This window comes from Gopherus evgoodei, chromosome 1 (assembly GCF_007399415.2).
Source record: "Gopherus evgoodei ecotype Sinaloan lineage chromosome 1, rGopEvg1_v1.p, whole genome shotgun sequence".
NCBI lineage: Eukaryota > Metazoa > Chordata > Testudines > Testudinidae > Gopherus > Gopherus evgoodei.
Genome location: NC_044322.1, coordinates 258,393,503 through 258,417,254, shown reverse-complemented (window position 1 = coordinate 258,417,254; position 23,752 = coordinate 258,393,503). Strand labels below are relative to the sequence as shown.

The following is a 23,752-nucleotide window of genomic DNA, read 5'->3' as shown; positions in this document are numbered from 1 at the left end:
TCTCTGGCCTGTGTTATACAGAAGATCAGACTAGAGGGTCACAATGGTCTGTTCTGGTCTTGGAATCTGAGTATTGAAAGGTCTGGTAGTTTTGGCATCTGTCTGCTGGAGTTTTTAGTTGATATTAAGAAATATTACAGTGGTGAGTCTAAGTGGGATTTGAAGTCAAGTTGCTCAGGTGGGAAAATCCAACAGAAATAGGATATTCTGGTGCTATCATTTTTTTTTTTGACCTTAGAAACGCTGCAGAGGCCTTTCTTACTGAAAAGGAAGGTCATTGACATTCCCTTGACTACTGCTATTAAATGGGCTCCCTTGGTTTCTCTTCTGCTGTTGTGATTTCTGGATGATTGGATTGTCTTTCCTTTGTTGTGCTGATTAGTAAATTCTTTTACCTCCTGGCATAGGATGTGAGTTGTCAGTGGATATTAGGAAGGTGGTGAACCTAACTTTTTCTTCCTTCATATTTTCATGCTGAGGCAGTGATAAGTGCAAGGCCTTCAGAGAGCAGCATCCCTATAGATTTTTTTTTTTTAAATGGCATAGTCTTTGCAATGGGAACTCACCTATCTTATCTATCTCATAGCTCATCTTGGGTAAAATGTCAAAAGCATCTAAGAGACTTAGGACCCTAAGTCTCATTGACTTGCCATGGAACTCAGGCTCCTAAGTCACTTGGGTACTTTTGAATATTTTGCTTCTCATCCATTTACCTAATCTAGGTTTTTATACCATGCTTATTACCCTAGTATCTAAGGGCCATCTCCTTTCTCCGTCATTTCATAATTCATCTCATCCGAAGATGTGGGGAAGTGAGCATTGTTTAATGTTTGTTTTTGAGAGTAAAATGTCTTAAGGGTTGTAAAAGATAATGAACAAGAAATCTGCTCCTGAATAGAATCTGAGCCAGGGATCTAAATCTAGCAGTACTGTTGAGCCACTTAAGCTGAAGGAGAATTTCCTTTCCTTACTGACAGCAGCAGCACTAATAGCCTTATTCAAGCCTTCAGCTATTAGAGGACCAGACAGTTTCACCTGTGTTGCATTCCACCTGAGCTGGGCAAATAATTGGCAATGAATAATTTATCCAATGAATTTCACCTCTTCGATTACTGAGTTATCCATGAACAGATTGTGATCTTCTCAAATGTATTCATATATTCCTTGGTCTCTTCATTGTTCATCATTGAATATTCAGTTCATCATTGAATATTTCCTATTCGAAACTTGTGCTGTTTTGATTGAACACAGAGTTTGTTTCTGTTCTCTGATTGGATGAGCATACCACTGCTAACCAGAATCAGCTTTCTGGTTTGAACATCTTCTGATTATGAATTTGGAATTGTTTTTCAATAAATACTGTACAATATTTCCTTAAAATTTTCTGCATCTGCAAACATCCTGCCAATTAAACTAATTTGCAAGAAGAAAATGTAAAAAAGTTGTGAATACAGCCAATATGGGTGCTATTAGCTGAAAACCAGACCTTTGAGGCCCCACCTCTGCCTTGCCTCTTCCCCTAGGACCTCACCCCTGCTTGTTCCTCTCCCCCCATCACTGGATCATCTCCACCTCCCTCCCCTTAAGCTGGACTCCCTGTGCTCCAGGCCTGGGACGGGAGCTGCTGCGACCTGCCTGCAGGTAGGAGGTAGCCCCGGCTGAGGAGGGGCTGACACAGGTTGATGACCTGGCACTTCCCCCGATCCCTAGGTCACGGTAACCAGATATTCGGTGTCTGGCTGGTACATCTGACTGGACACTGCCAGGTCCTCTTTTCGACTGGGCTTTCTGGTCAAAATCCAGGCACCTGGCAACCTAACAGTCAAAGAAAATTGGTTTAAAAGTTTTAAAAAAATGTTTGCATTGCAATTGGAGGACAATGTTCAGGGTCAATATACTGTGGTCACTCATATAATGTTTTTCACTTCGTTGTTTGTTTCTGATAGATACTTTCCAAACATAAAAGAAGGCATAGTCTCTGCCTCATTCTATATACCATTACACATAATGGGGACATAATAAAGTAAAGAAGTTCCGTCCAGAAGTGACTTTTTAGATGCAACAATTGTACAATGTTGATTGATATTGTTTATACTCAGGAACAGTGCAAGTTGTGGACAGAAAAAAGGCAGCTCACAGGGCAATGGTAAATTTGTTTACTTCTCATATCTGATTTCCATTCATCTTCTGAGTCAGTTTGTTAAGTTTAGTGGCAAAAGTAAGACTTTACTGTAGCCAGACTAGCAGAGTCAATTTTGCTGCAGAACAATGAGCTGCATTCTACTCTGCTGCATGCATCATTAAAAGACTTGCCAGTTAGGTTCTGATTCCATAATCTCTCTTATGGATGCTGGAGATTTAGGAAACAGAACAAAGTTTGGTTTTCAAAGCTCAGGCTAAGCATGCAATGCTGGCAGGTAGGTTCTGCTTAAAAATCAGACAATATTTTTCTGTTTGGAAGCCATTGAAGAGGAATTAGAGGAGACACCAAGGCCTGGTCTACACTACACGTTTAAACCAAATTTAGCAGCATTAAACCGATTTAACCCTGCACCCGTCCACACAACGAGGCCCTTTATATCGATATAAAGGGCTCTTTAAACTGTTTTCTGTACTCCTCCCCGACGAGAGGAGTAGCGCTGAAATTGGTATTGCCATGTCAGATTAGGGTTAGTGTGGCCACAAATCGACGGTATTGGCCTCCGGGCGGTATCCCACAGTGCACCATTGTGACCGCTCTGGAAAGCAATCTGAACTCAGATGCACTGGCCAGGTAGACAGGAAAAGCCTCACAAACTTTTGAATTTCATTTCCTGTTTGCCCAGCATGGAGCTGTGATCAGCACGGGTGGCGATGCAGTCCCAAATCCAAAAAGAGCTCCAGCATGGACCGTACGGGAGATACTGGATCTGATTGCTGTATGGGGAGACAAATCTGTTCTATCACAGCTCCATTACAAAAGACGAAATGCCAACACATTTGAAAAAAATCTCCAGGCTATGATACAGAGTCCACAGCACAGTGCTGTGTGACAAGTGTAACGGAGAGCCAAAGAATCAAATGGACACTTATGGAGGGAGGGAGAGAGTACCAAGGACTCCAGCTATCCCACAGTTCCCGCAGTCTCCAAAAAGTATTTGCATTTTTGACTGAGCTCCCAATGCCTGTAGGGTCAAACACATTGTCCGGGGTGCTTCAGGGTATACCTCGTCAAATTACCCCCCCTTCGCCTCTCCATGAAAGAAAAGGGAAAAAAATCATTTCTTGACTATTTTCAGTCTACTGCATGGTGGTAGATGTGGTGCCGCGGCACTGAACAGCGGCATCCTCTCCCCTCCCTTTCCTGGTGGCAGACAGTACAGTGCAGAATGACTGGTAGCCGTCCTCGTCATCATCCTGTGAGTGTTCCTGGCCGGCCTCAGATGAGGTCGGCCGGGGGCGCCTGGGTAAAAATAGGAATGACTCCCGGTCATTCCCAGCAGATAGTACAGAACGGCTGGTAACCATCTTCATCATAGCAACTGGGGGCTGAGTTCCATCAGCCCCCCCGCTTTTATGTCTAAAGAAAAGATTCTGTACTGCCTGGACTATCATAGCAGCGGGATGCTGGTCTCCTCTCCCCCACACCATTTAATGTCCTGCCTGGACTATCATAGCAGCTGGAGACTGCCTCCCCCTCATTTTATCTCACTAAGAAGTCAGTATTTCTTATTCCGGCATTCTTTATTACTTCATCACACAAATGGGGGGACACTGCAACGGTAGCCCACGAGGGTTGGAGGAGGAGGGAAGCAACGGGTGGGGTTGTTGCAGGGGCACCCCCTAGAATGGCATGCAGCTCATCATTTCTGCGGGATCTGACCCAGAGCGGCTGTGCTCCCTGGTACACTGGTTCTCTAGTTCACTCGCCCCATATTCTAGGCAGGACTGACTCTATTTTAGATAAAACGTAAAGAAGGGAATGACCCGAGGAGTCATTCCCATTTTTGTCTTTGCACCCCAGGCCGACCTCAGCGAAGGCCAGCCAGGAGCACCCATGACAGCAGCAGACGGTACAGAACTACTGATAACCGTCATCTCATCGCCAATTTACAATGGCATGGCAGACAGTACAGAATGACTGATAACCGTCTCTGCTACCTTGCAAAGGCAAATGAATGCTGTGTAGTGCTGCAGTACCGCCTCTGTCAGCGGCATCCAGTACACATACGGTGACAGTGACAAAAGGCAAAATGGGCTCCATGGTTGCCATGCTATGGCGTCTGCCAGGGCAATCCAGGGAAAAAGGGCGCGAAATGATTGTCTGCCGTTGCTTTCATGGAGGAAAGAATGAGTGATGACATTTACCCAGAATCACCCGTGGCACTGTTTTTACACCATCATGCATTGGGATCTCAACCCAGAATTCCAATGGGCGGAGGAGACTGCGGGAACTATGGGATAGCTACGGAATAGCTACTCACAGTGCAACGCTCCGGAAATCGACGCTAGCCTCAGTACCTGGACGCACACCACTGAATTTTTGTGCTTTGTGTGGCCGCGTACACTGAACTTTATATAATCTGTTTTACAAAACTGGTTTATGTAAAATCGGAATAATGCTGTAGACGTAGCCCAAGAATCAGTTTTCCCAGAGTCACACTCTGACCTGGAACCCCAGTTTAAAATACTGCTTTGCAAGTTGTAGCTAATCAGAGGCATACACAACCCTACAGAGAGAGTATTTGGCTTTCAGTTTGAGTTAAAGAAGGATGATCTGCTGTTATGAAACAAAAATTGTTCCAGAGATTAAATATAGAAGCATTCCATTGGGACTGTTGAGAGAGGTACAGAGACCCCTTCGACTATCGAAACTAAAGAAACCAACTTCAGGAGTTACTGTATATTACATGCATGGTTCTCTAAGATATGTTAAGGAAGAATAAGGACAACATTTTGCCATTGGGATAGAGGAATTACAATTAAGAGTATTTTTGTAAACATTAACAAAAATTGGCAGATTTGGGGAGGCGAATCCATCATATCAAGCTTTGGCTCTGATAGCTGTTTGCTCTTCTGGACTTGCAAGGTGCATCACAGGCTTTTCAAACTCTACGGGCTTAAGATCTTTCAGTGCCTGTGGGACCCTGGCCCAGAAACCTCTCCTAGTGTAACTGTGCACATTGTTTGCCAGTAGCCTGTCCACAGCCTTCAAAAAAAGACCATTGTGTCACTCTGCAGTGAACACTCTCATTTGTTGTGTTTGCCTGTGTTTTGTTGCTGCTGTCTCTCTAGTGCAATCTTGGAGCTTTGCATGTGTTTTCATTCAAATGTTATGTGATGCATTCCTTTTATTTCTGTTTAAATGTTGTATGTGTCTCTCTCTCTCTTTCTTTCTCTCGCCTGGCTTCTTCATTGTCTGTCCATGCTGTTGTGCTGACTCTGTCTTGGCTGCTCATTTCCTGCTGCCTATAGTATCCATAAAGGGCGCTCTGCAGACCTGAGAAGAGTCTCAGCTCCCCCTGACTCCTTCACTATGTAAGTACTCTGCTTTTTCTTTTCATTTCCTTCCTCCCTTTCAAGTGTGTTCTGTCTGCTTCCCTTAACTTTTGTCTGTTACACTCTTCTGCTGTACCCACCATCCAGGCAGCAATGCAATCAAGACAGTCTGTCTCCCAAAGGAGCAGATTCAGCAATGCAGTGATAAATGCCTAGAATAAATTTCTTTCTATTTGATCTTTCTTTTTTGTTGCATGAGCTGGATGTCAAGTCCTAAGCACAGCTACATTCTTTGGCTGCTGGGTTTGATTCTGGCCTGAAGGTTGTCAGAAGCCAGAGGTGCTTTGAAGGCACCATGTTTTTTTCAGCTCCCGCCCTGGAAGAAGCAGGAAGCATCTCACAAGTGCCTTCTTCCTCCCCCAATTAATGCTTAGAGAAGCATTGACAGGTGCTGGAAGGAGACATGGCTATTTTCCCTTCAGTCAAGGAGAAATGAACAAGACCTTCTGGGGTTTCTCCAGAAGCACATGTCCAGGGCTGGCTCCAGGCACCAGCTCAGCAAGCAGGTGCTTGGGGCAGCCAAGGGGAAGAGGCGGCACGTCCGGCTCTTCGGCCGCAATTCGGCAGCGAGTCTCTTGGTCCCTCTCGGAGGGAAGGCCCTGCTGCCGAAGTGCCACCAAAGAAACAATCGCGGCTTCCCCCCCACCCCGCTTGGAGTGGTAAAACCCTTGGAGCCGGCCCTGCACATGTCCCAAACATAGCCATTGTTAGATATTCAAATGCATATCCAGAGCATTTGCTTGGCTTAAGCAGTGCTGATGCTTCTGTTTATTCTATGGCATTGTTCACTAATTAGTTCCTAGCCCAGCTTCCAACCAATTATTGAGGAGCTAGAACTATACTGCTGCGTCTGTGCTTGCACTTTGGAAAATGCATTTGTCTTGAAAACAGGGGTGCTCTGCCGGTCGCTGGCCCTGGTGGACCTCCCGCAGGCATGCCCGCGGAGGGTCCTCTGGTCCCGCGGCTCTGGTGGACCTCCTGCAGAGGTGGAGCCGTGGGACTAGCGGACCCTCCCGCAGGCATGCCGCCGAAGGCACCCTGCCTGCTGCCCTCCCGGCGACCACTAGAGTGCCCCCCGAGGCATGCCACCCCGAGGCATGCCACGCGCTTGGCGTGCTGGGGCCTGGAGCCGCCCTCACTTGAAAAGGTACAAGTTCCTTTTCTGATGGTCACGCAACATCCCTGGGAAACCTGGAGATGAAGTGAATAGTGTCTTTTTCATGGACTTACAAGATTCATAACTGGGATTTTTGGTTTTCAGTTTTAACCAAAAATAGCCCAACCCCACCCCACCTTCCAAGCATAAACATGTTAAAAACCAGAGACTTATTCCTTCAGTGGTGCTGGAACAATTTGTATAGTGGGGGTGCTGAGAACAATTGAACCAAACTGTAAACCCTGTGTATGATGGAAACCACTTCAAGCAATGGCTTGTGGTAGAGCCCCTAGTTCTAGCACCTATGTCTGAAAGGGAAAGTTACTGTTCTGTTTGCAGCTGCATTAGAAAATAAAACAGTCCATTCCTGGCAGTATTTTGACTATCAGTAACTCCAGTGTGGTTCTCTGGCTATCCTGTAGCTCAATCATTTAAGAATCTAACATCTCTATTAAAATGTAGAGAGCTGGTGATTTTTTAAAAAAAGTAGGCACAGACAATTGGTTATTGCTTTATTTACTCATTCCCTTAATAAGGATATGCCTTATTGTCAACCTGGGCACATTTATAATAAAAACTACCACCATGTACTATGTCAATCCTATCTGTACAGCTTGGCTTCAAAGATGTTTTGTTAATAATCAGTGAAATAAGAAATGCAATTAGTTTTGTGTTTGCACCACTTTTGTCATCATGTTTTGTGAATGTTCTGCTGGACAACTTTGAATGACAAGCAGGTCTGTGAAATTTGAAGAATATACTAGAGAATAGTGAATTTCAGACTGTAACTGTGAATATTGACAGTGGAAACTTGATTCTAAAAGTTATGCTCAGACAATCACGGAACTGCAACAATGCTGTGTGTGGCCTGTCTGCCCAGTGAAAACTAATCAACCCAGTTCTATTCGTGAATATTGAGTACTTGCAATAAACTGCACACAAACTGTCATCAAACCAAGACTTATTTGCTCAATGCATTCAGTGAATAATTTAAAAAAAGAACAAATACATTTCAAAAAATTATAGGCAACGCATTGATATTTGAAGACAAGAAAATATCCTCATTCATCATGCATTATTGCTATACCATATTCACTCAGCTCTATGAAGAAATATTAACACAAAGAAAACAACTCTCCCATTTAATAAAACCAGGCACACCCCTCAAAGCAAGCTCCTGGAAAAGACCTGGGTAAAGCCTTCCTGCATGCCCTGAACATTAGTAAACTTGGGGACCCAAGAGCAGGGGAGTGTGTTTCAGAGCTAAGGGCCATCCAATGAGAATGACCTCCAAATCTGGGTACTGTTAGCCTGAGTATCCCATCTGGTCTCAACTGTCACAGGATAAGGCAGAAAGAGAACAGCAGTTCCTAAGACATATGGGACCCAAGCTAATTTGTAAGTCAAAGATATACTGTATCTTGAAATCTGTAAAAATAGATTAAACATGCAGCTGCACTATGACTACCAATTAATGTGTCTGATTAATATAAGTAAGAACCCAAGAGGTGTTAGGGAAATTTGATTTGAGCTGTGATTGCTTTGAGATTCAAATGTTCCTCGTCTGTTGGGTAATGCGGAAAGTATGTGTGTTCCAGTTAGCAGAGTACAGCAAGAGGGATTCTGTGGAGTTTCGAGGAAAGAGCCTGCACCCTAGATAACCTTCAGGTTTTCTGGAGCAGTGTCTGTGGACAGGAGAAGTCTTGAATTTTGAGCAGCAAAGAATGTGAAAGAAACACCCCCCCCCCGATTAATTATATATTTTAAAATAATTTTTCCAAATACAACAAATATACAAAAATACCAGATTCATCATAATACCCAAAGTAAATGAAGAGGGTTTGGATAAAAGGAAGGGAAGGGAAGTGACATATCTATCTTCTGAGTCTAGGTTAATCATACACCTCTAAAAAGTCAGCTCAAATGGCTTTGAATGTTTCCGGCATTCCCTTTCTGCGGCATGCCAGTCATTCATTAGCTGCAAGGTCAGACAGATCACTGAATTAGGCATCAATATTTGGTCAGGATTGACTTTTCCATTTTTGCAGGATTAATTTTTTAATCACAAAAACTACACACTGGAACCATGTTGCCTTGTTACCAGGTAATCTCCAGATTTCCAGAATATATCCAAGAATGAAATTTGAGGAGGAGGGCTCCAATTTAGCATCCTTTGTTCCTTTGACCCACCTCATACCACAAATTCTTGACACAGAGGCACTCCCAAAACATACGAGCTAATGAATACCAAGGGAGTTACATTTCCAACCGTGGTCAGCATTTATAAGGCTCATTACCATTAGTCTCTGTGGAGACCAGTATATCTGAAAACAAATATTTTGGTGAATGAGCCATAGCTTCAGGTCTTTAATTGCTTTTTTAACATTAGATACAACATTAGATACAATTGATACATTAGATACATTTAACATTAGATACATTAACATTAGATACAATTGTATTCCATTGGGTAAGAGTTGTTCCAAGCAACTCTCAAATTATCAATCTTTGGCAGAGTTTTTTGGACCAGATAATCATAAAAGAGTACTGTTGGAGGATATTGTCTTTGAATTATTACCAGTAGAGAGTTTTGAAACTTGGATTGGGTATAATATGCCTTGATTTTTTTTACTGAGGACTTATGGATAGAGTAGAGTACTCACGCTTTTCGTGGAGTGTTTTTTAAAGTGGGATGGATATTTAGATTTTTGAGTATATGCTCATTTGGGATGATGCGTATGAATATCATATCTGAGCTGTGTAGTTGATGCAAAGCAGTATAACTATTTGGATTTATTTTAAAAGTTAGTATTGGCTACTTGAAAAACAAGAAGTAATTGACTTACTTGGGCCTGTGTTTAGAGATGTAAGCATTACTAAAGGATCCAACTTCCACAAATTTTTCATATGTAAAAGGAGCACTGTGGATATGCTGTAATTATTTACTACTAAGATCTGCATACAGAAAAATGTTATTGTCTAGTTGTTATTGTCTAATATAATGAGTATTCTTGGCTAGTGATATTTGCAGCAATGTTCCCAAATTTTGTCTGTGTGGGCAACAAAAGTACTCAAAAGAATCAGTTTATGATTTTAAAAATACGAATGTCTAAAGAAATCTGTTTGTATGGTGTGCACATGCACTAAACTCTTTGAAATGGCCAAATAAGCACCCTAACCATAAAGCATAAAGAGGACCAAAGTAAAACAAGACGACGGAGGGTGAGTTAGAGAAAATGGGTCAATGTCTAACAGTGGAATTAAGGATCAAAGAGGTCCCCTCCCCGCCCCGAATGAATTATAAGCATTTGAGATGCTCATTTTTTGTTGTCCTTTTTTCTGTTTCCAATCAGTTGATTGTTAGCTGGTGTTAGGCAAGAGTTAAAGATGTAGTTAGCAGCTGAGTCAGAAGCACCAGAGGCAGAGGCAGCTCTAGGCACTGGAAAAACAAGCAGGTGCTCGGGCTGCAAATTACCAGGGGCGACATAATACTGGGGCCCCAGCTCTGACCGGAGGCAGTGTCCTGGGCTGGATCCTGACCGCCCTTTGTTCTCTGACCGGGTGCGCCGGGGCTGTGCGGCGGGGCAGGAGGAGCTGGCAGGAGGAGCGTGTCCCAGCCGCTCTCCCACAAGCAGCGGCCAGCACCCCTCAGGCAGGAGCTGGTAGCACAGCCCAGCCCAGGTCGCGGAGCGCAGGGGGTGACAGTGGAACATAGCGGCCAGGAGGGCAGCTCCTCCAGTGCCGGCTGAGGGCTCCTCCTTGGCTTGTCCCTGCCTCCGCCGCTGCCGCCTCCTCCTCCCCCTTTGCCGCCTTATGCCTGGGGAGGGGAGCTGCAGCCCAGGCTGAGCCAAACTCGTTCCGCTGCGCAGGCTGAGCCCGCGGCTTGCTCATGGGGATCCTGGGAAGCGGGAGGCCTGGGTACGCTGCCCTGCAATCACCAGCCACCGGCTGCTCTGACCTGGCCCCGGCAGCTGAATCCCGCATCCGCCCCAGCTCGCTCTGTGTGAGAACTACAGGCAGTGCCCCCCGCCCAGCTAGTCTGTCCCTGGCCACACTGTGGGGTGACCATCCAGGACTCTGGGGTGTTGCTGAGGCTGCCCCAAGCCACGCTCCCTGGGGTCTGCTGCCCCTCCAGCCACGGGGGCCCCAGTGTGGGAGCCAGGCAACAGCCCTCCTCTCAGAGCCTCCTCCCCTCCCCACACTGCATAGCAAGATGTAGGACCATGGGCAGGGCTGCTACAGCCATTTCAGACTGGGATTGGCACGAGGGGAGTGGAGATGATTGTGCCCTGGCTGGAGGGACCGGGCAGCCCCCTCCAATGCCTTCTGCTTGCTCCTGCCAGCACAGGGCTGCAACGCCCAGCTCCAGACAGCAGCGCCAAGCCCCCAGCATGCTTCGTGGGGCAGGAGAGACAGGAGGCAGAGCTGTTCAGTGTCTCCCACGCAGCTCCAGGCCCCTCTGGCTATTCGGCAGTGACAGCCAGGCTGGGTAGCCCACCAGTAGCGTGACTTGGTCCGACCCGCATGGGCCACATGAGCCCTGGGGTTGGCGCTGACGTCCTGGCTATGCCAAGGCCTCCGGCGCAGGGGCAACCCACCTCTGCCCAGGCAGACACAGCCCAGCTCATTCCTTGGCCGGCCCAGTGAGTAAATGAGTACACTCGTAGGAAATCGTTTTATTTCACTAACTACAAATTCTGTTTTCATTTTTTTTAAAAAGTCCAAAAAAAACCCCATTGTGAAGTGCAAACGTTTAAAAGCCAAAAAAAAAATGGAAGGGCGGCCAATTTTTTTTTTCTTGGGACGGCAAAAGACTTAGAGCCGGCCCTGACCAGAGACCGAAGGACACTGGTAGCTGTAAATACTTGATAAACTTATATGGGGAAATGTCTGCCCAGAAACTCGGCTCTTAGAACAGAACAAACCCTCCCTTCACAGCCCTCCAGATATTTGTAAACACTCACCCCCAACCCCACCCCTTCACCTAAAGGACAGTTATAGATAATCAATGTAATCAAAATAGCTTTGATGCGTATGTTTGGTTCCTGTCACTGTCATGTTAAGTGCATTCTCTGTCTCTGAAAAAATGTTTGTCTCTGTAAGAACAAGATAAATGCAAATGAAATGATTAAGAGAAAGGTGCATAATTGGTCACTGTAACCCCACGCTTTTGCAGCTGTTTATCAGTGTTCCCGGTACCGTGAAATAAGCCCCTTCAGTATTGTCTGTGCTTGCCTGACTCTTGGGGAAAAGAATCTCCATACTTCACAGTGGGCTAGTGTTAAAAGTGAGTTTTCTGAATCCTTCCCAAACCATCCGATGTCACTTAAGTCAGTGGTTCTCAAACTTTTTTTTTTCATGGACCCCTTGAAAATTGCTGAGGGTCTCAGTGAACCACTTAATGATCTTTCCAAATGTTTGTACCATTAGCTAACTATTGTAAATCGCTTTTGATAAAAATGCTATATAAAAAACCCCCTTAATAATAATTAACCTTTTCTACAAATACAAGCACACATTTTAATATCAGTAGTCTTACCTTTCTAATGTGATGGATGTGCCCTCTCTCCCCCACTGTGGCAGCCCCCGAGCTGGGAAGGAGGGGAGTTTCTCCCTCTCTCCTCCACCTCAGCAGCCCCCAAGCTGAGACTGGGAAGAAGGGCCACCTCTCCCCGGCAACCGCAGCCCTGGAGCTGGAGAAAGTCACCTCTTTCTCTGGCCGCTGCAACCCTGCACATTCCAAATTGCCCCCATCCCCTCTTCTCACCCCACTGCACCCTCCCACCTACTCCCTATTCCCCCCAAGGCCACCACCTCACCTTACATGTGCATCTTCTCCAGAGTCCAGGCAGCTAATTAGTTGGTCCAAGCCTGCGCGGCTCCACTAATTAGGTGAGTGGCCTTTCATTCTGTCATGTGTGGCTGCCCAGGTGCACACCTTAGAGGGAACTATCCATGGATCATCTGAATGGAGCTCACAGACCATTGGTGGTCCATGGAGACTGTAGTTTGAGAACCTCTGATGTAAGGCATGCAGTGAGGTTTGCACCTGGGTAATGCTACTTTTGTAAGTTGGGTTGCATGGGTGCACTGTAGATAGTGTAAGGAAGAAGAGTTAGTCTGACTGACATTGATGGGACGTAAGCAAGAACAAAAGTGCTTTGCTGAATAGGTATGGGATTACATATGTGTTTACAGTTAAGTACATTCTTATTTGCTTTACTGAATTGGAGCCTAAGGAAAGAAATTAATATATTGTGCAAATGACACTTTGATAGATAATAAACCATTTAGTCCAACTAACTCCTGACTTGAATGGGTCAGACTCCCTAGCAAGATTGGCCTGTAACAACTGACACTATGAATTGGCTATTTGAAATGATCTTTTTTGATAAGAATAATGCCCAGTACATAGCAGCATCATGAACTAGCAGGAGGATTGGAAGAAGATAATTTAGTCTACAGAGGACTTGGCCCAGTATACTTATTGAAATCAGTTAGATGTAAGTACAGTTGAATGGATGTTGATCATTGCTAACTTTTTTATTATTATTTTTTAAAGAGAATGATGGTCTCTAGTATTACCTTTTTGTAGTAGATTCCTGGGTTAGCAGTGAGATGGTCATGATCAGGCTTGAATCTTTATAACACTCAAATGGATTTAAAAGACAAAGCGGGAGATTTTCAGCCATGCTGCAGCTTCTTTGTAACACTATGACAGTCCTTTTCACTGCAAATCTAGTGCTGGGACAGAGTTTAGAAGGCATGGTTGGGGACTGACCAGATAACTGTTCTGCTCTGTTGATCCCTAGCTTCCAGAATAACACCTTGGGGCCACAGTCAGCCTGGTGCAACTTACAGCAGCCCTGTGGTTACTTTTATATTGCGTTGTGGTATTGGACCAGCTCCAGAATGAGGGAACTGTTAGGTGGCATAAAGCCCCCAATCCTGAATGAAGCAAGCTTGGCTGGATCCCGTCTAATATATATTTGTTTGTTCAGTGGAACTCACTTCAGCAGGATATTGTTTAGGCAAATAGCTTAGTAAGGATATTGGATTTTTTTTTTAAATTTCATCTAAAGCATCTGGCATTGCCTGTTGTCAGAGACAGGACACCATTTAGATGGTGCTTTTCCATTATGGCAGTTCCTATGTTTTAAATAGATAAGAGCTGTCAGAAGCAACCTAATTTTTAATACATCATTTCCAAGCTCTGCCAATGAGATCTTAGCAGTGAGGTTAATTTATTTTTCTCCTTTGATTGCTGTTATCCTGCTCCTGATTGTTCTAAACACAAGGACATTTAATTAGTTGTGCATGTTTATTTCTTCTTCAGGAGATAGGTAATTCATTAATCTGTCACTGCAAACATGCCCCAGAGGAGTTTTGTGTTTTCTAAAGTTTAGGGTGTTTTTTGGCGGGGGGGGGGAGGGAGAGGGAGGGAAGAGCTGAGGATGCTTTTTGGTGAATCCCATTAACAGTGTTATTAACAGCATTTGCATAGTTTGAGGTGGGCAATATTCAGAAAAATCTGTGAAAAATATCTCACTGGATTCTTCAGGGGTTGTTTTTTGACCTGTTCCTCTATCTTTATGCAGACATGAACAATGAGAAACAGTTCAGTGGCTTTATAAATAATTGGAATAGGAATTAGAGTGTGTACATCACAAGTTGTTTTCCCCCAGTTGAATCAACCTGGTGTCCTTGCACAAGTGTGTTTTGATTACCACGCTGGAGATACAAGACCAAGAGCCAACCTGACCTCCCCTATTCTTTCTTTCCTGGATGACTAGAGGCTGAAACACACAGCTGAGGTAAAATAGCTGTGCTTCAAGGAGGGCATTCGGAATTATCCCACCAACGTCTGGATGATTAACCGGACAGTACTGGGGTCAGAGCTCCATCAAAAGATGAGTGTGCCTTACTGCTGGATGGAAATACACCATGTTTTGATGGTGACTGCCAGAATATGTATGTGTGTGTTGTCTACATGAGTTCACAAACAGACAAGGAAGAGAAAGCATTACTAATGTATTACTTTCTTCCCCAGGTGCATGTCTGAACTCACGTATACAAAACATACATTCATACATATTCTGGGGACCATCATCAGAACCTAGTGAATCTCGCTGGAAGACACGCTCATCTTTTGATGAAGCTGTGACCCCAGTACTGCCAGCAGTTAATCATCCAGACACTGATGTGATGATGCCAATTGCCCTGCTTGGAGCATGGCTGTTTTACTGCTGTCTGTCTGTATGCAACCCCTCAAGTTTATAAATCTAGGGTCTTTGGCAGGCTTTTTAGTTCACAGGTACAGAATTCCAGGAATGCTGTAGTTTAGGTTAAAGGACTGGTTATCATTAGATAAAAGTATGCCACTTCTCCAATAAGCAATTTCCCTTAGGGAGGTGGTGGGAATTAAAATAACTGCATCTAATAAACGGAGTCTTTCTCTAGCATGATAAAGACCTGATTCCTGCTGTACACCTAGTGGATGCTGACTCCTTGGCTTCCTGGAGAGGACGGTGCATGATGTGGGAGTGGGTGGATTCCATAGCAGGGAAAAGGAATGGAGAACGATTATTTTGCTGGCTTTTTAAATGAAAATTAGGAATTTTGAATTAGGAATTCCAAAAGAGTGTGTGGGAGACCCAGTATTTTTACTTTCATAAATGAAAATTTCAGTCCGGTTGCTGTCAGTCCACATCTGTGTTTCTTATTATGTATTTCCTTATATGAGAAAGTCCTACAGAGTTTATGTAATAGAAAATGATAATATTTCAATAAATTTCAGCACAGGTTTAATAGAAAATTATACCCCTGCTACAGAAATGAGATTCTCAGTTAAAGTTTTTGGATTAATTTCTAAAGACCTTGATTATATTTCTGTAGAGCCCTTCATGTTTCATCCCAACTACATTCTACAGATCTTTTCCATAAGGATTGCTTTGATTGAAGGAAGACAATGCCCAAACCTTGCTCTGGGTGCCTCTGGCACACACTGTAAAATATGTCCATTAAATATAATTCCATATGATATAATAATCTACCCATACAATCTTCAGTGATAAATACCCACTAATTAGTACCAATAACAATCTAAACTCCCTCATCTACCCGTCAAGGCACCGCTTACCTAACGGCTCCAGAACTATATTTGTCTTATCTATGCCCATTTTGCCATTTTTATTTTAGTTACAATATTTGTCATGAGTAGAGCTGGTCGAAATTATTTTGACAAAACTATTTTCTGTTGGAAAATGCTATTTCATGGAAATCAAAATGTTTCTCAGCAATGTGTTGATTTCAACAAAAATTTTGACAGAAATACTTCCAAATGATTTGAAATCGAACTGGAGTGTCCTGTTTGACTTCCTCATTTTGCTTCTACTTTCCCATGTAGTTTCATTTAGACTTTTATATTATAAAATATTTATTTTAAATTCTATATTTTAACATTTTATATTATAACATTTTGAAATGATTTAAATGAAATGTTTTTTTCATAAAGACATTTAGACATTTCAGAATTGGATTTTCTGTTCCCCCCAAATTTTGGCATTTTAACCCAATTCATGATGAAAACAAAGTTTGAAATGTCTGAAATTCCTGCAGGATGGAAACTCCGTTTTCCAACCAACTGAACTCAACAGCAACAAGATGAAAAGGATTTTTTTCAGTTTTTTTCAACTATTTCCAATAGAATGGTGACCCAAGTAATCTTTATTGAATGACCAGCATTCTCCTTATCTGAAATAAGATTGTGCTTTGGGTTTGTCTAGGGCTTGAAAATTTTTCTTCCTCATTTTACACCTGGAATAACACTTTTTTTTGCAATGTTTGCAAACATTAATTTGAATAAATACTATGGTTAATATTCAGTGGTATTCACAACCTTTTTTACTAGCTTTTTCACAAACATGTTGTGAGCTCAACTCTGTTGTTCCCAGGCATGTTTGTCTAAAGGTAGAGTATTTGTGCATACGTGTACTAACATGGTTTCTCTCATGAATACTTATGCAAATTGCACAAATATTTGTACTGGAACTGTTTGCTCTTTTATCTTTAAAAGCTCATTTGGTCTGGGAATCATCCAGTTAGGCGGCAGAAACAATATCATCCGATACAGGTGACCATTCTCACTGCATGTGCGTGAGTTACAAATAGTGAATAGTGAAAGCAGTTGCTGTCATGAATAGAAAGCAATTCATCACATAAATTTTAAATAAACAAATTGTTAGAAACTAAAGTGTGTCTTCAGATAATTCATGAACTGACAGTAGGGGTAAATTCATTGAAGATACAGGTCACTGTGAATAACTTGTCAAACTCTGGATGTACTACATATGACTAGATTTTATTAAGTGCATAAAAATCTTGCTCCTTACAAAGTACCTTTTAGCACTGCAACTTCCAATATTAGCCTAGTGCTACCAGAGAGCTCTTTTTTCCAAGAAGGTAACATCTTGTGGCTTAGTATTATCATTCATCTTGAACATAGTTAAAATGGCATGTCCTCTTTCTTGCATGCTGCATATTTTAGCAGCTGTAACTTATTTTTGAAATATGCATCTTACTGCAGCACTTCTTTTTTTTTTGGGGGGGGGGGAAACAGCTGCATTGATTTATACCAGCTAACTGCACTCTAGTGACTGAACTGGAAAGGAATTATGTCTATTGAAGCCCAATAGTATTTCAGGGTTATGTGCTTCTTTTATTTAATAGAGACAATTTCAAAGATGCACCATACAATTAAAGCAATGTTTTTATAGTATTTACAAAGCACCCTTTTAAGCATTTTCTTGTGAAAAGGTGTTTCTTACTGAAAAGCATGTTGTTTGGCTTGTTTTTTTTCATACCTTTCCTGAGCTCCAAATATTATTTTAGACTTGCCACTGGCTATAAATCTCACTTCACTCTTCCAGTTCTGGCTCTGAATGTGGAAATATAGATTAGACTTCTTGCACTTTGGGGTCCCTGCTTCCCCTCTTCCCCTTTCTAAGTTACAGAACAAGTATGGTACAAGCAGGACCAGTGCGGCCTGTCCCAGAGCTGCACTACTAATGTGCACCAACCTTGATGTAGTAGGACCAAGTGTAGGTGTGAGAGGGTAGTTTTGTCTCCGTGCCTTTTGCTTACCTGGACTTCATGCAAAGAAGAGTTGTTAGTTGTAGTGGTGGTACCCCATAAGAAAATGCCTTTTGGGTAAATGAGCCACCACCCAACCGTTCCCTGTAAGATCTCTGAAAAAGTACAAAGAGGAGCCACTTGAGTTGTCTTGTCTACCCTTCCTAGAATTGACGGGCATGTTACTGAAATTTTATGGTCAAAGAGTCAAAGGCAGCTGATGTAGCAAAAGAATCGCCAAGGACACATGATTTTCATCCCCCAAGGAAATCATTAACCAACATGACCAATGCAGTTTCTGGACTGCACCAGGCTGGCTGGGCTGAGGACTGCCAAAGATGCTTTTACCATAAATGGCTTCACCATCTCAATATTCTTACCCTCAAAATGGATTATCATGAGCAAAGCCCTGTGTCTGGGGGATAGTTCCACAGAGTTTTCTCTGTCTGTCCTGAGGAACTAAAGAGTAGAGCTGGCTGATTTCCATCCCCTACTCTGGAATATTTAGATGAGAACAAAGAAAAATAAATTTCTTTTAAATTTTCCATGGAAACTTTTGATTTTTCAGTTGAAATTTAAAAAAAAAACTATTTTGTTTTTCAGTCATTCAGCTTTCAATGAAAAAAGTTAAAAATTTCCACAGAAGGTAGACAGTTCTTGTGAAAGTTTTATTTATTCAAAACTCCAGTTTTCCACTGAATACCAGTTTCAACAAAAAAAATCCAACCAGCCCTACTAAATAATTTAGGGGACTGGTAGATGGTCTTGTTGATAAGATATTGGACTGGGACTCTGGAGAGTGGAGTTCAGTTTCTCACTCTATCAGAGATTTTCTGTGTGACTCTGGTAAAGTCACTTAATCTCTCTGTGCCTCAGTTCCCCCTCTGTAGAATGAGGATAATGATACTTAGTTACCTCTCAGCTGTGTTTTGAGGTTAAATTAATGTTTGTGTGGATCTCAGAAACGATGGTCATGGAGGCCATATAAATACCTCTGTAGACTGAAGGTCACCAGTTTGGTTTTGGATTTTGCTACTAAACAGCTCTGTGAGATGGCCTGAGTCAGTCTTTTCAGCTGATTGCCTAGTGAACAGGTGTCCATATCACACAAACCACCTTCATAACTGGAATCCTTATGGGCAGTTTCATAAAGAAGAATGAATGAGATAGGACAGTGGCTCTCCACCTTTGTGACCTTGTGTTGCAACAAATACAAGCTTTTATTAAACCCCATGCCGCTCCCTGCAGTCTAACCCTAAAGAAAGTGAAGGAGATTATGACCCCCCACTCCCAAGCCTGTTCACAGTCCCCAAGCTGAGCACCCATGTGCTGGAAGAGTGAATTATCTTTATAATCACAGAGATGGGCCTTAGGTTGACGTTAAAGCACAGTACATAATGGGGAAGCCAGCACTTCCCCTTCCCATGTTGTACCTGTGGACAAAAGATTTCAGTTTCCAGGGCTGTCAATCTGTCACTTTTCACAAACTCGAATAAATTCACTGAAATATGTTTTCCTTCCCTCAGACAAAGACCATGCAATTACATTCTTATATTCTCAGACTTAAACATTTTTCTTATCTTTTTTTCTTGTTAAAAATAAAATCCCTGGCAATTTTTCATTTTAGAAACCTGTATTTTATATGACTTGCAAGGAAACATAATTCCTCAGACTGTCCTATTCATTTCTCAGCCAGCCGGCTGTCTGACACTAAATTTCTTTGACAAAAAGGGACTAAATCTAATTATATAGATATTGTTTCATCTATGTGCTCACTGCACCCCCTCCCCCCTTTGTCTATAGATCTGTCTCCATGTTGGTCTGCCTAACTGTAAAAACTGCAGATGGAGAGAGCTGGTTATATGGAATATCGTAATGCAAGTTAAGTTAGAAGGGTGTCCCCTGAAGCTGTGCTGGAAGTTAGTAGCCCATCTGTCCGTCAAATAAACCGTGACAAGCTTAGCTTGCACATGGACAGCTTCCTGACATCTTTGGGCACCTGGACACCACAGCTCCTGTCAATCAGCGCAGGAGAAATGTTGATAGCTTGTATATTGCAAAAAGCATCACTCCTGCTGCTGCTGCTAACATTTATGATTCCTTATAAGGTGTACTTTATGTACAGGTCATTTGTATCATTGCTACAGAAACTCCTGTCTGAAACAGGAGGTTCTTTGATAAAGCTCTTTCCAGTGTGTTGTCTTATTCCCCAGTTACAGAAGAACCCTGAATTCATTATTCTTTGTCACTTTTCAGGCAAAGACAACTGTGCCTAAAGTGCTTCTTTAACTGGGACTTCATTTTCAATTCCTTTCTTTTCATCTGCCCAGAGGTGACACAACTATTTCTACCCAGACCAAAAATATACAATAAGCTCACTCTGAAATACTTGCTAATTGCTATCTCGGTGGATTTACCAAGACAGGTCAGAGACAACATGTCTTGTTAAGTCAACTGTATTTTCAGACAAAGGGAAAATGGCATACTTGTAAAAAGTTTCCCTTTCTGAAACACAGCTAGTGTTGAGATTGGTTTTCCAACAGGCAAAATGCCTGTAGATCAGATGCAATGGAAAGGAGAAAGACCAAACAGAAAACTTAATAAAGTGGATAGAACCATGTCTTTTCATACAAATATATCTATGTATAATATTTTAATTTTTGGAAGACCATGAGTGTATTAGGTGCTAGCAACATTGGCAGACTGATATTACTGGCATATTATTGAGTGAAATATAAGTAGGATGGATGGTCTGTTGGTAATGCACAGGACAGGGAATGGAGTCATAACTTTGTCAGCCATTATGTGACCTTAGGGAAGTCATTTACATTCTATGCGACTCAGTTTCCCCATCAATAAAATGGATATCACGCTTATCACATGGGGTGCTGTGAAATTTAATGCATTATTGTGTGTAAAGCATGACTGCAGTACACATATTTATTTCATGGCTATGTATGGCATACATGTACTGCAAGGAGGGCTTCTTTGACAGATTTTTGTTGATTATGTCAATTAGGATTATGTCAATCCTACTATTCCAAACCTGCTAACCTCCAAAACACTTATGTTGTAGCATCTTATATCTGACTTGCTGCACCCCCTGCTAATCTAATCTTGGGTCTTTCCTGATCATATTGTAGGCCAGATGTGCACTGGGTACTGGGTTAAGATCACCAGCCAGATTTCCTGGAGAGAGACAGTTGTGCTCTAATCTTCTATTCCTGGTAGCTCTAAGAACTGCTTCTTTTGTTCTGCTGAACTCTTTCTGATGGAAGGACAAATAGCCCAAATTGACAGCTGGAAAATGCAAACTTAGGTTACTTTAGATCTCAATTAGTACTACTCAGTTAGTAGCTTTGAATGGTAGAATAAAACACCAGCTCAGGGTCAGATGGAGGTAAGCATGGATCCACAATAAGGATCTTAGGGCCAGATTTTCCAGAGGTATTTAGGTGCCTAAATATGCAGATATGAACCTAGTGCGATTTTCAAATATGCCTAAGCAGGTTAGACACCTAAATCCCATTGAAATAAAATAGAAATTAGGCACCTAACCTGCATATTCATGTTTGAAAATCCCACTAGGCACCTACCTGCATCTATAGGCACCTAAGTACCTTCAAAAATCTGGCTCTTAGCCATATTTGTGAACCTACTTCTCTGGGCTGCCCTAGGTGCTTAACGACCAGTCCTGAGAATTGGGCCTATATTCTCTGAGCCATCACAAGGATTTGGAGGATGGTATTCTGCCCTCAATTACACTTTTGCAGTCACATTGACCTCAGTGGGATTGCAGCCAGGTACACAATCACAAATTGTCTCCTGGAAATTTAGTGGGGGCATCAAACTGAAAACTACCAAGATGAGAAAAAAATGTGATTCCAGACTGCATAGCAAGAAGGAATCTTCTTGACCCATTTGGTTCTTAAAGAGACACCAGTTACTTCAGTCTGTAGTGGGCAGTCATCGTAATCAGTTTTCCATCAATGGAGTTGAGTTTTTAATAATGTGCCCATGGGGTATTGGCTTTGGTGAGGGTTCTGCTTTCTCCCCCTCGTCATTCATCTAAAATCTCCCCATACTCTACCACCTTTTCACTCTGAGATTTTAGTCTTTTCTAACTGATCTTTTTTTTTTTTCCATTGCAGTCCCCACTCCATCCCAGACCGCCTGCGGATCCGAGTGAACAGGATTAGTTTACAAGATTACGAGGGGCTGCATTATGACAAGGAAAAACTGCGAGAAGCCTGTAAGTCAGTAGTGGCTGATTGGGCTATTGCTTTCTTTTGCCAGATAGTGTCTGTGATAGACCTGATACTAGAAAAAGTGCGAGGATCAAGTATTCATTATGCGTAGCTTGTACATGGAATATACAAGTGTGTCCATAATTAGGCATGAACTTTGTATGTTGTTTACATTAATCGTAGAATAACTGATCCTTGTTTATCATTCATGTATGGACTTAGACAGTAGTCATAAGTCAGGATAGTATGCTTGTACTGTGCATAGTAATTGAAAACAGCTGTCTTTTTTTTTTTTAAATCACTGTCTCCCTGGTGGCCATATTGGATTTTACTCATTTTTAAAGATTCTGCAATTGACTTAAAATTTCCAGGCAGGTGTTCAATTATTGGATTAATCATATCATATCTGGGAGTTGCACTGGCATCTAAGATGGTCACAAAGCAGATACATTTGCCTTTGCATGTGAATCATGCAACCTGAATCCCTTATTCTTTAACAGCCCTCAGCACTCCATACAGAAAAAATAATCAGTATTTTGTGTTCTCTTGTAGTGATTTAATCATAGAATATCAGGGTTGGAAGGGACCTTGGGAGGTCATCTAGTCCAACCCCCTGCTCAATGGAGGACCAATCCCCAACTAAATCATCCCAGCAGGGCTTTGTCAAGCCTGACCTTAAAAACCTCTAAGGAAGGAGATTCCACCACCTCCCTAGGTAACCCATTCCAGTGCTTCACCACCCTCCTAGTGAAAAAGTTTTTCCTAATATCCAACCTAAACCTCCCCACTTCAACTTGAGACCATTACTCCTTGTTCTATCATCTGGTACCACTGAGAACAGTCTAGATCCATCCTCTTTGGAACCCCCTTTCAAGTAGTTGAAAGCAGCTATCAAATCCCCCCTCATTCTTCTCTTCTGCAAACTAAACAGTCCCAGTTCCCTCAGTCTCTCCTCATAAGTCATGCACTCCAGCCCCCTAATCATTTTTGTTGCCCTCTGCTGGACTCTTTCCAATTTTGCCACATCCTTCTTGTAGTGTGAGGCCCAGAACTGGACACAGTACCGAATAGAAGGGAATGATCACGTCTCTTGATCTGCTGGCAATGCCCCCTACTTATACAGCCCAAAATGCAGTTAGTCTTCTTTGCAACAAGGGCACACTGTTGACTCATATCCAGCTTCTCATCCACTGTAACCCCTAGGTCCTTTTCTGCAGAACTGCTGCCTAGCCATTCTATCTCTAGTCTATAGCAGTGCATGGGATTCTTCTGTCCTAAGTGCAGGACTCTGCACTTGTCCTTGTTAAACCTCATCAGATTTCTTCTGGCCCAATCCTCTAATTTGACTAGGTCCCTCTGTATCCTATCCCTACCCTCCAGCGTATCTATCACTCCTAACAGTTTAGTGTCATCAGCAAACTTGCTGAAGGTGCAGCCCACACCATCCTCCAGATCATTAATGAATATAATGAACAAAAACAGCCCAAGGACTGACCCTTGGGGCACTCCGCTTGAAACTGGCTGCCAACTAGACATGGAGCCATTGATCACTATTTGTTGAGCCTGACGATCTAGCCAGCTTTCTATCCACCTATAGTCCATTCATCCAGCCCATACTTCTTTAACTTGGTGCAAGAATACTGTGGGAGACCGTATCAAAACTTTGCTAAAGTCAAGGAAT

At 42.7% G+C, this 23,752-nt stretch overlaps 1 protein-coding gene across 3 annotated transcripts in view; it reads left to right on the top strand.

The window, feature by feature from the left end:
• The window catches only part of DGKI (diacylglycerol kinase iota), a 305,312-nt gene that overhangs the window by 195,542 nt on the left and 86,018 nt on the right, over nt 1-23,752 (top strand). For all 3 annotated transcript variants that reach the window (XM_030543871.1, XM_030543854.1, XM_030543862.1), the window contains one exon: nt 21,976-22,076. In XM_030543871.1, coding sequence (XP_030399731.1) covers nt 21,976-22,076 — 101 coding nt within the window. The remainder of the gene's footprint in view (nt 1-21,975; nt 22,077-23,752) is intronic.